We start from the raw sequence: 14378 nt of genomic DNA, 5'->3' as shown, positions 1-14378 counted from the left end.
TTGATCACCTTATGGAATTGCCTCTTTTATAGCTATTTTTTGCAGTCAACAAGGAATTAAATGATTGAAGGGTAAATAGATTATATAAATTCGCAGTCAAAAGAGATTGTTTTTAGAAATAAAAAATAAATAATTATTATGTTAATTAAATTATATATTATATGAAAGATCAAAATAATTATTGATATATCTAAATTAATTTTTATTTTCAATAACTAATTTTTAAATTATTATTTAGCTATCAAAATTTTAATTATCAATTTTTGAATCTGATTAGTTAATAGCTAAATTTTAATAGTTAATTAAAAATAAATTTTATAAATTATTTATTAATATTAGAAAAAATATTTTAACTACCAATAATATATTTAGACTATAAAATAATATATAATTTAGTAATAGGATGATTAATTATTTTTTATCTTTAAAATTAATTTATATTTAATAATTAATACAGTTATAATTATTATATTTATTGCTAAATACATTTATTTTTGTTATAAAGATAGGAGTTATAATTAGTTATTATGTTTTAAATAATATTACTTAATATCAATAAGTGTTATATATTCATTGTTATTGCAGAGGGTGCTAATAATATATACCAGAGAATTCTTCATTTTCCATTATAACTTTTTTTTTACACAATTTTTTTCCAATTCTATCCTTATTTAATATATCTCATTTTATTAATACAATTGAGTATTTTGTCATTTCATATGAATTACTTAAAAAATTAAAAAAATAAATAAATTAATATTAATGTATAATTTTTATATAACTCCCTCACTTTTACTTAATTCCTTACTTTAAGACAACAATAAGAAGAAAGAAAGACCATACTCTTAGACATTTTCACACCAAATATCACATATCAAATAAAATAACCTCCATTTTCAATCACTCTACACTCCATTTTTTGTTTTTCAATTTCAACTCATCCAAAATTATTTCTGTATGTATCTTAAATTTCTATCATTATGAAAATTGAGTAAAAAAGGAAAATATGGATACACAATTATTAAAATTATAATTATTAATAGTAATATTAACAACAGTTTTATAATATTGCTAACACTATTAATAACATTAATAACACTATTAACAATAATTTTAATAATCATTAATAATATTAATAAAATTATCCATAATATTAATAATATTATTATTATAATTTTAATAATAATAGTAATAATATTAATATTGTTCTTATTATTATTATTAATTACAAATAAGTGTTATACATTCACTGTTATGGTAGAGGGTGTTAACAATAGTAATAAAATTAATACTATTAATAATATTAAAATTATTAATAGTAATATTAACAACACTTTTAATAATATTAATAATATTATTATTAATTTATTAATAATATTAATCATTTTAATAATAATAGTAATAATATTAATATTGGTATTACTGTTATTATTATTAATAATAATAGTAAAAATATTAATATTAATATTATTCTTACTGTTATTAATATTATTATTATTATTATTAATATTTTTAACATTATAAGAAAATTACTAAATAAAAACTAATTTAAAAATAAATTAATTACTATATTGACTAAATTAAATATTATTTTAAAAACTATAAAATTATTAGTATCTAAAATAGTTTCTATTATTAATAAATAATTTTTTAAATTGATATCAAGTTAGCTGTTAAGGTTTTAGTCACCAACTTTATAATCTAAATTAGATGGTACCTAAAATTTGGGTGGCTAATGAAATACCAATTATAAAAAAAAGTAAGTTTTATTAATAATAAAAACCACATAAATTTTTTAATCTTCAAATTTAATTTCTATTTTTTTTTTTAGTTTGTAGTGTAATGTGAATAATAATATTAATATTATTAAGAATAGTATTGATAACAATTATAATAATGTTATTAATAGTATTAATAATCATATTAATAATAAATAATAAAATTAGTTACAATAATAACATTAATAATGATAATAATAACATTAATATTAATAATAATAATAATAAATGAAAATAGTTACAATAATAAGATTAATAATGATAATAATAACATTAAAATTTAGAATATGAATAAAAATAATAATATCAATATTCTTAGATAATTTAGTTTTACCTATGGATAAAAATTTGTAGGTAAAATTTACCTATCCAAGTTTATTCTTTAAATCAAAACAAAAACAAATATTTGAAAGGAATTTAGGCTTTATATTGAAGCTGAATTTACTCCACTATTTTCTCCATAATCTAAATTCATTTATAAATAAATTAAATGTATTTGTTTTTTATTTGTTGCATTCGATATTGTAACATCATTAAATAAAAAATTATTTACATGAAATATAGCTAGTAAGGTTTAGTTTTGGAAATAAAATATTAGAAAAACCTTATGAGAAAAATCTTCAAAATCAAATTAAAATTTGAGATATAGACCTAATTAAGTAATATATTAGCATCGTATAACTTTTTTCTTAAAAAGGCTAATTTGAGAGAAATATATAAAAAGTAATAATAATAATATTATTACTATTATTAATAATAATGTACTCTCTTTTTTTCATTTGTGCTCGTATTATAGCATCATAGATTGTACGAAAAATCCAGGAAACCTGGATAATTAAGCACAATGTATTTATTTGGGGCTTTATCTTCTTACATTCAACTTTTTTTTAACATGCATCCTACACACTTTTAAATTTCAAAAATTTCTTTCATTTTGAAAATGAAAATCTAAAATTAGAAACAATACATTCTAGAAAAATAGATCTAAAACAGATTATTGTGTTCTAGAAATCAAAATTCGAAATATAATTAAAAAATCAAAATTCAATTCTAAATAAATAGTTATGCAATACAAAAAATTCTTTATGTCATACAACCCAACTCGACAAGCAGATGATCAAAGACACAACAAACAATTCACAACTAGACCAATCATCTCAACATACAAGGTCAGACCCCACCAAACCTCAAAAAAGTCTCAGTAGAAAAAAAACCAAACATGGATCAGAATATAGAATATCAGTTGTTATTTCTTCTAGTCTTTTCATAAGACAAGTTTATCCAAAATAAATTGCACTCACTTTAGGGGTGTCAAATAGAAGAATAGCTAGAGTAGGATGTGCTTAGTAATTTGAGTAAGGTGTGGTTAGTAATTGAATAATTAAAATAATAAATAAAATTTATTTATTTAAATTTTGATAATTTGTTTTAATATATTTTTATTATGAAATATGATTTTTTATTTATTAAAATTTTAAGGTAATTTTGTATTTCAATTTTAACTTTAATTTACATTTTAAAAAAAGAATCTTTTACACTGAATTATTTTTGAAAATTTTATTTTATAAATTATTCTAAAAATATATTAATATACAACCAAATTTATTTTATCACATCAATCAAATCTATTATAAATTTTTATATAACTTTTCTTACTCGTTTCTTTCATAAAAAAATCTCTATTTTTTATAATTCAAACAATTTATCGATAAAAAAAATTAAAAAAATCCACACATATATATATAAATGATATTAAAATAAAACATGTAATACTTATTTTTAATAGAAAAGTATTTAGTTATTTTAGATAATAGAGAAGCTGATGAATACTTATTTTATTAAATCAAAAGTTATATTTTGTTGATTAAAGAATAAAAGTATATACTTAAAAAACATCAAAAGAAATTTAAAAAAGGTATGGCGTATATATATGCATATAATGTGAATAATTTCTTACTTATAAACTTTATACAATTATATATAAAAATATTGCAGAAAATTTCATGATCATAAAGATCTTGTAGGACCCACGTGTTCAGTTGGACAAATTCATAGATGTAGGTTGAATTTTGCTCAGGTTTTCACATCTGAATTGGGATTTGCAGCATTAGTTATATTTTGTAGATTAAGGAATAAAAGTATATACTTAAAAAACATCAAAAGAAATTGCAAAAAGGTATGGTGTGCATATATGTAGGTATATAATGTGAATAATCTTTTACTTCTATAAACTTTATACAATTATATATAAAAATATTGCAGAAACTTTCATGATCATAAAGATTGTATGATTTTTATCCAGAAATTCGATAAATAAGTTATTACCTTTGCCACATCACCAATCCCTGCCACGTCAGGATTTGGAGGGTATTACCGGTTGTCCACATAGTGTGGCTCCTCATCGTCCTTCGACAGATACAGCCACGTCTGAAGGAGAAGTAGAAGTCGACCGGGAAGGACCCTCATCAACCAATTCCACTGCCGCCGCTGCTGCTGGTGCCGCTGCTGCTGCCGGTGGCTGGCGTGCATACGACTTAAGCAGCACATTAAGGATGGCCACCAATATCACGATACAGGATAACACCAACGCCGCTACTATCACCAGAATCGCCCAGGAGCGGTGGTGGTTGTTATCCAGCTGAACTAAGTTCTCAGAGCACAGAGGCGCAGACATCTCTGAGGGTGATGGCGGCGGTGACGACTTCATGGAAGGGATTCTTCTTGTGAATGAGAAGCGTTCTCTCTTGTGAAAAATGTAGAATGAGAAAGATTTGTTATTTATAAAGCTGAAAGAAAAAGTAGGAAAAGGAGAAAGGAGAAATGCATTGGAGTAGCAATGTATCATGCATCAGAATTTAAATCTAGTAATGTCTACGAACCCACTGCTTTGCTTTATACTCTATTGGAACAAAGCCAAGAAGGAGGCGGAATGGAGCAAAGGCTGCTGGTTCGGGCTTCTAATTTTTCTTCTGGACAGCTGTTCACCGTTGGATGTCGCTAATACCGCCCCTATAGTTTTCGTTTCCGAAGCACACCAACGTTGCGTGATTGTACTATGTTTTTATGCACTTGGCTGTCGGAAGAGAACTTCATTTGACAACTTTATTTTACCTCGTACAATTGTTTATGAATTTATAAATATATCTATAATTGTTGTTTGTAGATTGACTCAAAAGTTTTGGAAACCCTTATTAGTTTGGTTTTTTTGTGTAAATCGCACGCCATTCACTTTAAGGCCAATTTCTTCTGCTCCAAGTAGCAATTTCTATTTGTTTAAGTCATTGTGTGAACGTTTTGCTTAAATGTTAAATTAAGTAATTGGTTTAGTCAAAGCTTTTTTTTCTCTAAATAGATGTTTGTGTAGGAAGCAGAATTTTAGTGCTTGATGTTTTTTTTACCATTGTCTAGGTGATAAAGGACTAAACATCCAAACACCCTCACAGTAAAATAGTTCTTACTTCAAACAAAATCTTAAACTATTAGTTGTAAACGAACAAGATTCACTAAGAAACATATTATAGCTGAGAATTTAGCTTAATAACTCTCTATTCAATTTAGAGTGAAACAAAATACACCTTACTCTCCCCAACAAAGTGTTTCTCATTCTTTCACTATCCTACTATTTAACAAAGGCAAATAAATTTTTATTTACACATTATTTTTTCTTACATTTCTACACTATCAATTTTCCTACAATCTTTCCGCCAAAATAATTATCTATCCATTTTGTTTATAGCAAAATTATATTTTTATCAATTTATTTTCTTCCCATCCTTATTTTTTGTTAAATGTTTATTTTCTTTATCAATTTATTTGTTCTTACAATCTTCCTCAAATTGTTCTTTTTTGGTCAAAACGTGTGCTTTTCAACCATCTAAGTATTTTGGTCCCAAATATGTCTAGATTTAAACATTGAATTACACATCACATAAATACTTACTTTTATGACAAAAAGCATTTTCGAATTGTATTAAATTATTAGTTTGATTTAACTAAAACCACAAAAATTGAAATTCCGTAACACACTGTAAAAGGTTTTAAATCTTATTTGAGAAAGTTCCACTGCAGACTCAACTTATAAACCCTAATTTTTTTAAAAATTGAATAAAGTTGTAGAAGTATAATAGAAAGATATTATTTTGCCTTTGTTATTACTGTTTAAGAAAAAGTGAAGAAGAGAGAGATTGTCATAACTCATATTTGGTTCAGAGTATCCAAAACTCTTTTGTATTCGTGTAGTAATATTTCAACAATAACAAATCAATTTATTCTTTTCAACAATATATATATATATATATATATATATTTCATTTGGCGAAATTTTAAACTTAGTTTTAAATATTTTGTTGTGAAAACTATTTCTGTCATCTCAAATTCTTGTTTATCATGTTTCTATTCCTAATTTAGATAGGGTATAAAGCTATTTTTTAGAGCTATGTTGTGTCCATGTTGTTTTTTATTCTTTATTTCTTAACCAATTTTCATCAAATGTTTTCTCTTCATTTTTTTTCGTGACAATGAAAGTAGTTTATATCATCTTCATTCGATTTCACTCGTTTTTGTTTTGGCACTGCTTGATGGTAGAAATTACAACATTTGGAGTCATTCTATGAAAACAGCACTCACATTGAAGATAAAATTAAATTTTTCGGTGAATAAATCAAAGAAAGGACAAAATATTTTGTGGATGCACAGTGCTACAGATATTTAGAAAGATTTGAAACCACGATTTTGACAAGGTCACTTGATGAGAATTTCATGTCTGAAACACAGAATATTTGTCACGAACTAAGAAGACCTTATAGTGACGAATTATTTCACTGAGTTCCAAATACTTTACGATTAGTTGATAGATGTAATATGCACTTGCACAATTACGTGTGTTTGTGATGTTTCTAATGTGGTTAATAAGAGAAAGAAATAAGAATACGTCATCTCATTTTTGCAAAGTTTTAATGACCAACATAATAATAATAATGTGAAGAGCAATATATTAATAATGATCCACTTCCTCCATTAAACAATAAGTTACTCCTTTTCGTATCTCTAGGGACATGGTAAGTTGTCCCATTTCCTTATTTTAAATGTAATTTAAAACGAAAACTTTTATTTGACACCCCATTATTAATAATTCTCACTTTTGACAACTTAACGTGGAATGGATAGAAGGTGTAATGAAGGGTATTTTCGTCTTTCCATTTAATAAATTATATTTTGAAATTTTTTTAAAACGTTTTTGAAAATCAAGAGAGAGAAAGAGCTAGAACATTGGTATTTTGCTAAGGATCGCAATGTATTACCATTTTCATTAAACTTAACATAATATTATTACAAAAATACATAAAGACATAAATAAATAAATAAAAATAATAAAAATCCTAATTACAACTAATGACTCTACGAAAGTAGAGGTGGTCATGAATTTTCAAAATCCAATCTAAATAAATGAATTGAATTTAAAATTCATATATATTTTAATTAGATCAAATTTATATGAATTTTTTTAAAATTCATTTTAAGTGAATTAAATCTAGATTAAAACTCATTTTGTTAATTAGATTAAATCTACTTTGTCAATTACATTATATCCCTTTGATATGGAAACAAACTAACTTGGCTCGAATTAGACCTAAGCCACTCAACCTGAATGCGGACCAATTCGGCTCGATATTGGCTTGGGTTCGCTTGACTCGACATTGATTCAGGTTCGCTTGGCTCGACATCGATCAGGACTCGGACGACTCGACATCGACCTAGGCCGGCTCAGCTTGACGTAGGCCCAAGCCGGCTCGGCTTGACATAGGCTCGACCTGTTCAGCTTGACATCAGCCCGGGCCCACTCAACTCGACATCGGCTTGGGCCCACTCAGCTCGACATCGGCCCGTACTCGCTTGGCTCGACATTGGCCCAGGCCTGCTCGACATTGACTCAGGACCCCTTGGCTCGACATTGGCTCAGGCCTGCTCGACTCGATATCGCCCGCTCGAATCGATATAGGCTCGGGCCTGCTCGACTCAATATCGACATTGGCCCGCTCAACTCGACATTGACACGAGCCTAGACAACTCAACATCAACCCAGACTTGCTCGGATCGACATCTGCCTGGGCCGATTCAGTTGACATCGACTCGGGATTGCTTGGCTCGACATCGACCCAGGCCCGCTCGGCTCGACATGGATCCGAGACTGCTCAGTTCGACATCGGTCCAGGTCCGCTCAGCTTGACATTATCTTGGCTCAACCTGGATCCGGCGAAGTCAAAATCAAACCCAAAATACAATTTGAATAATCAAAAAATGTATTCAATCTATTTCTAATATGCATCCAATTTAATGGATTGGATTTGAGATAAATCCATTAAAATTGATTAAAACTAATATGAATTTAAATAATTATGGATTGAATTTTATAATTTTTTTTTTTTCACCGTAGAAAGTCCTTTCTTCCATCGCTCTTCTTCCAACACCATTATGGTAGTCTAAAAGTTCTATTTTGTTAAGGTTCTTAAATGCTTGTGAAATTAAAACATTGCATTTGTTAGTTTTTGTTTATTATTCATTCCATAATGTTTCTTACATATAAAGTATAAAAAAAAAAAAAAACAAGGCGCGCATAGTAACTAAATCACATTTCAATTGTTTTGAGAATAACTCGATCACATTTCAGTTGTTTGGAAGTTAAAGCCTTAACCACCCTATCCAAAACCTAAATAGAGCCACGTCAACCAACAAATTGTCTAATCATAAATATGTTGTTCTAAAAGTGAGGTATTAAATCTAATTGCATTTTCAAATATACATTTAAATTCTTCACAATGTAACAACATTTTCACGTAAGACATAGTCTACTTACTAAAATTTAAACGGACATTAGTACCCTAAAGCGTGCATAGCCTTGTAACATATGCATATAGGTATGTGCTTCTCACAATCATGTTGTTGTGGCAACTAGTATAGGCTAATTCTTCTGGTTTCAGATCAATTATTATCTGTACATGTCTATTTTATCCTTAATCTTCTGAATATCTATGTTTACACTATAAATAAGACAATTCTGAATATACAAATTCATAACTGAGATGTGCTTTCTAAATATGAGTATCCACAATCTTATTTGAACACACAATCTTATTTGAACACAAGAATACTTTTCAAACATCAATTGCGAAAATTCCAAATATACACTACATACTTTCGAATATTTGCATCCGCAGGTCACTCTCTGAATCCTAACATCAAGTAACAGCTTTGAACCATTTGCAGCTACAACCATCACATGAAAAGGCAACTCCACTGCACCTAGTAGCAATATTGTGGCCTCCACCACCACAACAAATTACTACACCACTACCATCTCCACTCAAAACGCTCCCAAGCTCCTCTTTGGTTTTTTTTTTTTTTAAATAAAAGTCACAAGGAGAGGGATAGTTAACCTAACTATAACTACGGGCCTCCGTCTTTACAATCTACCCCATTATATGCTTCTTCAACAGCTTTCGTTACTAAGCAACGACCACAACAAAAGAAAAGCACTAAGAGACTAGTACAAAATATCAAGCAAGCAAAACAAAAACTCTAACTAATGCTTTTCATTTTCTTAAAAAAATCACATATTGATTTGCATAAACAGGCTTTGAAAGATTAGATATATAATATATAATTTGTTTTCAAGTCTAATGTTTGCCCATATGAATAATGACTCCAAGTTTCTTTCTTTTGATGAAATCATAATACATGCATAGGACTCTGAAATTTGAAATAAATATAAAACTGACCACGAAAAATATCAGAAAATGTGAGGCATTAAAAGTAAATGCATTAATGAAAGTCATTCATGGATAACTAAAAGAGTCAAATCGCCAACCAGAAATCTAAACTGCAAAAGAATTACCTTCATAGTGACCAACAACGCAGAAGCTACTGAGACAGCCCCATCCTTAATTTCCACAACTGAAAGAATCAAGAAAAGAAACAAAAATAAATAAACACAACGAAGTAAATGAAACATTCTATTCTAAATATCCAATACTTGTTCTGTTGTTCAATTATGTAGGGAATTTCAATTTTTAAGGATGCATATAATCAATCCTATGAAACTTCACATTTCCCTTGTGACTTTATATATTTCATTACTTCTAATACAAAGTCCCAAAAGAATTTATTCCTCTGCAAATATTATCATCACAACCAAAATGTAGCATGCACATATTGCACAAAGATTCAAAAAAAATCAATTGAAAATCACAAAACCTGAAGAGGGTAAGCAAGAAAAACCATAATCATACAAGCCTAATCCTAAATACAAGAGATAGCATGGTAGAAATAAATCATGAGAATGTGAATACCAGAAGAGGTTTCTTTGCACTTCCTCTTCTACGTGGACATTGTTTTATCTTCCACTTCTTCTCTCCTTTTGGCGTCATTCCAAATCTTCATCAAATCAGTATCTCTGTCCTTTTTCTTTTAAAAATCAACAAAAAATAAGAGTGAATAAGTATATATGACCATAAAATGTGAATTTTCATTTCATTACCTATTATCATTCTTAAAAAAAAAAAATCAAACACAAACCACCAAAACCCTAACCCAAAAATCTTACCTTTCTTCGAAGATAAACCCCACCCAATCTATCAAAAAATACTTAAACACCCCCCCAAACCCCACCCAATCTATCAAAAAATACTTAAACACCCCCCCCCCCCACACACTTAATGTCACTACCATATTGCCACAACAATGCCCGAGAAACCATAAAACAGAAGAAAACAAACCTCCACCATCAAGTGACACCATCACCAAGAACAAGACACCCGACGCTAATGAAAGTCACGAGAACATGACCAAAAATGGCAAGAACAATGATAATCACGAGTAGAAAAAAAATAAAAATTACGAAAATTGAAACGCAACCTCCAAAATTTGAAGTTAATTGTGAGCCCCACAATTCATTAAAAAAAAATAAAAATTGCCATGTCATATCACGTCAGGGAGTGTCCTAACGGATGGGGACTCAGTTTAGGATAACTAACGACATTAATGTCCAAATTAATAACCTTTTTTTTCTGCCTTCCTTCCGCATCGTGGGATTACAAGTTAGAACATGACAACACAAGACAACAGTTAGCCCAAGTTACTGTTCTCTTTTGATAGATAGAGGAAAACAAACAAGAAATTCTCGTAGTAAGTCAGCTACTACTACATAATTTTACAACCAAATTACATCAACACAGAGTCTAACATCACACCCACCACTTTAAAGAGTAGGAACACTACATTCGGCACCCAAATAAAGAAACAATTCTATGACTCAACACTCACTTCTGTCAACTGAGGCTTCACCTTAGGAGGCCTACCCCTCGGCCTTCCGCTCGATACGGCGGCCGGATACGCCGCTGTCGGAGATCGAGGAATCTTCTTTGGTCTGCCTCTTGGCCTGCCACTTCCAGGGGTGGCTTTAGGCTTTGGGGACTTTGGAGGGGCATTAGGGTCCTTTGGGGGACGACCCCTTGGCCTTGGAGGGGAGACCACGGTGCCTGGTGAGACAGGGGCCTTTGGCTTTGGTGGCCTTCCACGGCCCCTCTTTGGTGGAGCACTTGGGTCAGGCTTCATGAAGTTGTTCTTGCTGAACACAAGCTCTCCACTGTCTTTCATCTTGTTCAGATGATTATCCAAAACAGTTGAGTCCGGCAACTCACCATAGGTCGATTCTATGTACTTTGATATTGCTGATTTGCTGGATCCACCTGGTTCGTTCAGAGCTTCTAGTGCTTTCAGTATCAGCTGCATCAACACCACCCAAAGTCAATAAAACACAACTCTCATCAAAATCCAACTCTCTATCTCAAAACCCTTTTACTGATTCCTTATGTTCCTCAAAAATCTTAATTTCTTTCCCAAAAAATGTATAGATCAGTGAGAAATCTAGCAGCTTTGCTAGTAAATTTGTTCGAAAAAAACTCAAAATTGGAATCTGAATTTTGGAAGTAAATTACCTCGGGGTATGGAGGAAGTGACTGAGGTTTGCTAACCTCCTCAGTGGCCATTGATGTTTCAGGTTGTGAAGATGTTGAAAAGCTTGCACAGTACCCTTAACCAACCCCACCAAAAATCTGCAAACTTTAAGGAAAGTGAAGAGTATGATACGGATGACTCCAGCAAAGATCTGAGGATTGAATTTAAAGGAAGATAAATAAATTAAAAATTGGAAAGAAATTTAATTAAAAAGATAAAGGAAAAAATTTCATGCCTCTTTTACAACTATCCTTTGTTCATCTTTTCGAGGAAATGGACGGCTAGGAATAACGTAAAAGACTGTTATCTGACGGCTGAAGATATATTATTCGGAAAGTCACTCGGATCGATGACGTGGCAGGAATGTGCTAGTTCGTAGAAATATTTGAAGGTACCTGTTGTCTTTTGCTTCCTTCTTCTTTCGGAAGAGGTTTTCTAAGGGAGATTATCCCTATTTTTAACTCTTTTTCATTTTTATATTTAAATTTTTGGATAGTTTAAAATTTAAAGTCTACGACAATTTTTGTGTGTGTTTACAATCTTAATTATTTTAATTTAATATTTTCCATTTTTATTAAAAAAAAAAAACATACACTTTAATTTTCATCAGTTTCTTCAGTAAAAATTGAAGTTCTTGCAAATTCGATATTTTTTAACGTAAAAAATTATTCTTCAATAAACATTATATAATCATACTATGAGAAATCAAACCCCTTCAATATAGCTAACAATCAATAAAATTCCATAAAAAAAATTGTAATATATGTTTGAATTGAGTTTAAAACATTTATATATATATATATATATATATATTTATAAAGTTGCAATCCCTTTTTTCCAATAAATTAAAATAAATCAACTTCAATTATGTTGGATATATCAACATCAAAAATATTAAAATAATACTATCATAATTAATTATTGTATATAAGATATTGTGTATTTGGGAACTCAATAATTTCATCAATTATATTTTTAAAATACGTGTTTTTTTTAAGGTGAAATATGTATATAAATTAATTTTTTGAAAGGTGGAATATGTATATAAATTATTTTTTAGTCTTAATTTCTAAACATTCTAAATCATATTAGACGAATAAGAACAAATAATTTAGTTAAGGATTAAGAGAAATTATGGTTAAATTGTTTAACTTCTTATCCATTTTTATAAAGGATTTCAATGATCAAACATTAAATCTACTAAAATAATATCATTATATTCCATTATCACATCTAAGTTATTATTTAATTTAAAATGATAGTTTCATCGCAAATTTTTTTTAATTAGTACATCAAGTGATTAAGGATAGTAACTTACTTCAACTCTTAACAAGTATATAATCATTTATGTTGAAAAAGGACAAAAATATTATTAATTAGGTTTTGTTGTTGTGTTAAAATGTTATTAAGGATTTTTGTCCGAGAAAGAGCAAAGATACAAAACTCTTTTATAAAAGGAAAATCTTAATAAGTGAGACGAAATGATCTTTCTAATGCCATGATTTCAAAGAGGATGAAAAAGAATGTTGGCATGTTGCTAAAATGTATAATTTGATAAAACTAACTCAAACAAAACAAAAACTAATAAGTTAATTACCAATTGAGCTAGTTAGTAGCTCAAAAGCTAATGACAAAAAAACAAGTTAGTAGTTAATATTGAATTAAAAATATTTAGTAAACTAAGTGATTAACCAATTGATATAAATGACGTAATTGCACAACTCCTATTATATAAATAAAACTTTTATTTTATAGAAAAATATAAATTATTATGTAATTATAATTTGATTTTTCTATAAATTTTAAACTTTTAGTGCTTAATTTAAACTACTATTACAGACTTTTTCTTTTAGAATTTTCGTTATGTGTAATTTTCAACTAGTACCATATAAGCAAATATCAATCACTTCAATTTATAATGCAAATAATAGGTAAAAGGAAATTAAGAATAATAAAGAAATGTATTAAAATATAACGGATACTAGTATAAAAGAATAAAATAAGTTAAAAGGTAGTTAAATAGCTTTTAATGTATAAGTTAAAACATGTTAAAATAAATTATTTTAGGGATGTCAAACTAGATTATAAGTTAGTAGCTAGTTTATTGACTTTACTAAATAGACTCATGATAAAATTTCAATCACAAACCAGCAGAAAAGATTATCATCAATTACTTGCAGAACTCATGGCCTCTTTGAATCTGCAAATGGAAGATGGTGGGACAACAAAGAAGTAAGTGAGAGGGGGCTGAAAGCTTCTCAAAGAATTACTATAAATTAATCACATTCCACATTTATATATTTTTTAAAATTATTCACAGCAGATATAATAAAACATAAAAAAATATAACTAAAATTATAAAAAATATAAATACAATTATAATAAAATCAAAATATTATATATATATATATATATTTATTTATAAGAGAAATTAATTATACTACAAAATTAATATATATAATTTAAAGAATCATAAATAATATTAAAATTATCTAAATACATTAATTTAAGTAACAAAATTAATTTAAATTAATAAAATGAAAAATAATATAATTGTATTTAAATTTTAAATTTAGTTATTTATTTATT

The 14378-nt window shown here is 28.2% G+C and overlaps 1 protein-coding gene and 1 long non-coding RNA gene across 4 annotated transcripts; both read right to left on the bottom strand.

Moving 5' to 3' along the window:
* Positions 1-7309: 7309 nt before the first annotated feature.
* On the bottom strand, positions 7310-10617 carry LOC137826162 (uncharacterized). 2 transcript variants are annotated; one of them, XR_016514773.1, is made up of 4 exons: positions 10550-10617; positions 10124-10238; positions 9670-9728; positions 7310-8021 (listed from the first exon to the last, which is right to left on the bottom strand). It is a non-coding gene; the product is annotated as an uncharacterized LOC137826162 (long non-coding RNA). The 2 variants fall into 2 exon arrangements; XR_011083418.2 differs by lacking the exon at positions 7310-8021 and adding an exon at positions 8861-9280.
* A 281-nt stretch (positions 10618-10898) lies between these two features.
* LOC137826161 (HMG-Y-related protein A) lies at positions 10899-12078 on the bottom strand. Of its 2 annotated transcripts, XM_068632030.1 has the most exons (3): positions 12025-12078; positions 11771-11940; positions 10899-11558 (listed from the first exon to the last, which is right to left on the bottom strand). In XM_068632030.1, the coding sequence occupies exons 2-3, from the start codon at positions 11819-11821 to the stop codon at positions 11079-11081; spliced, it is 531 nt and encodes a 176-aa protein (XP_068488131.1). In that variant the 5' UTR covers positions 11822-11940; positions 12025-12078; the 3' UTR covers positions 10899-11078. The 2 variants fall into 2 exon arrangements, with proteins under 2 accessions (XP_068488131.1, XP_068488130.1); XM_068632029.2 differs by lacking the exon at positions 12025-12078 and having other exon boundaries at positions 11771-11945.
* Between the last annotated feature and the right edge of the window lie 2300 nt (positions 12079-14378).

The sequence above is a fragment of the Phaseolus vulgaris genome, chromosome 8 (genome assembly GCF_051622355.1).
Source record: "Phaseolus vulgaris cultivar YP4 chromosome 8, ASM5162235v1, whole genome shotgun sequence".
Classification (NCBI taxonomy): domain Eukaryota; kingdom Viridiplantae; phylum Streptophyta; class Magnoliopsida; order Fabales; family Fabaceae; genus Phaseolus; species Phaseolus vulgaris.
Note: the sequence above shows the minus strand (reverse complement) of the source record. Positions and strands in the feature narration are given on the sequence as shown.

Bases quoted from the DNA above. Each gene is read 5' to 3' on its own strand.
- LOC137826161 (XM_068632030.1), bottom strand. From the start codon at position 11,821: ATGGCCACTGAGGAGGTTAGCAAACCTCAGTCACTTCCTCCATACCCC. The intron at 11,559-11,770 runs GTAATTTACTTC...GTGTTGATGCAG, and splicing joins CACTTCCTCCATACCCCGAG to CTGATACTGAAAGCACTAGA.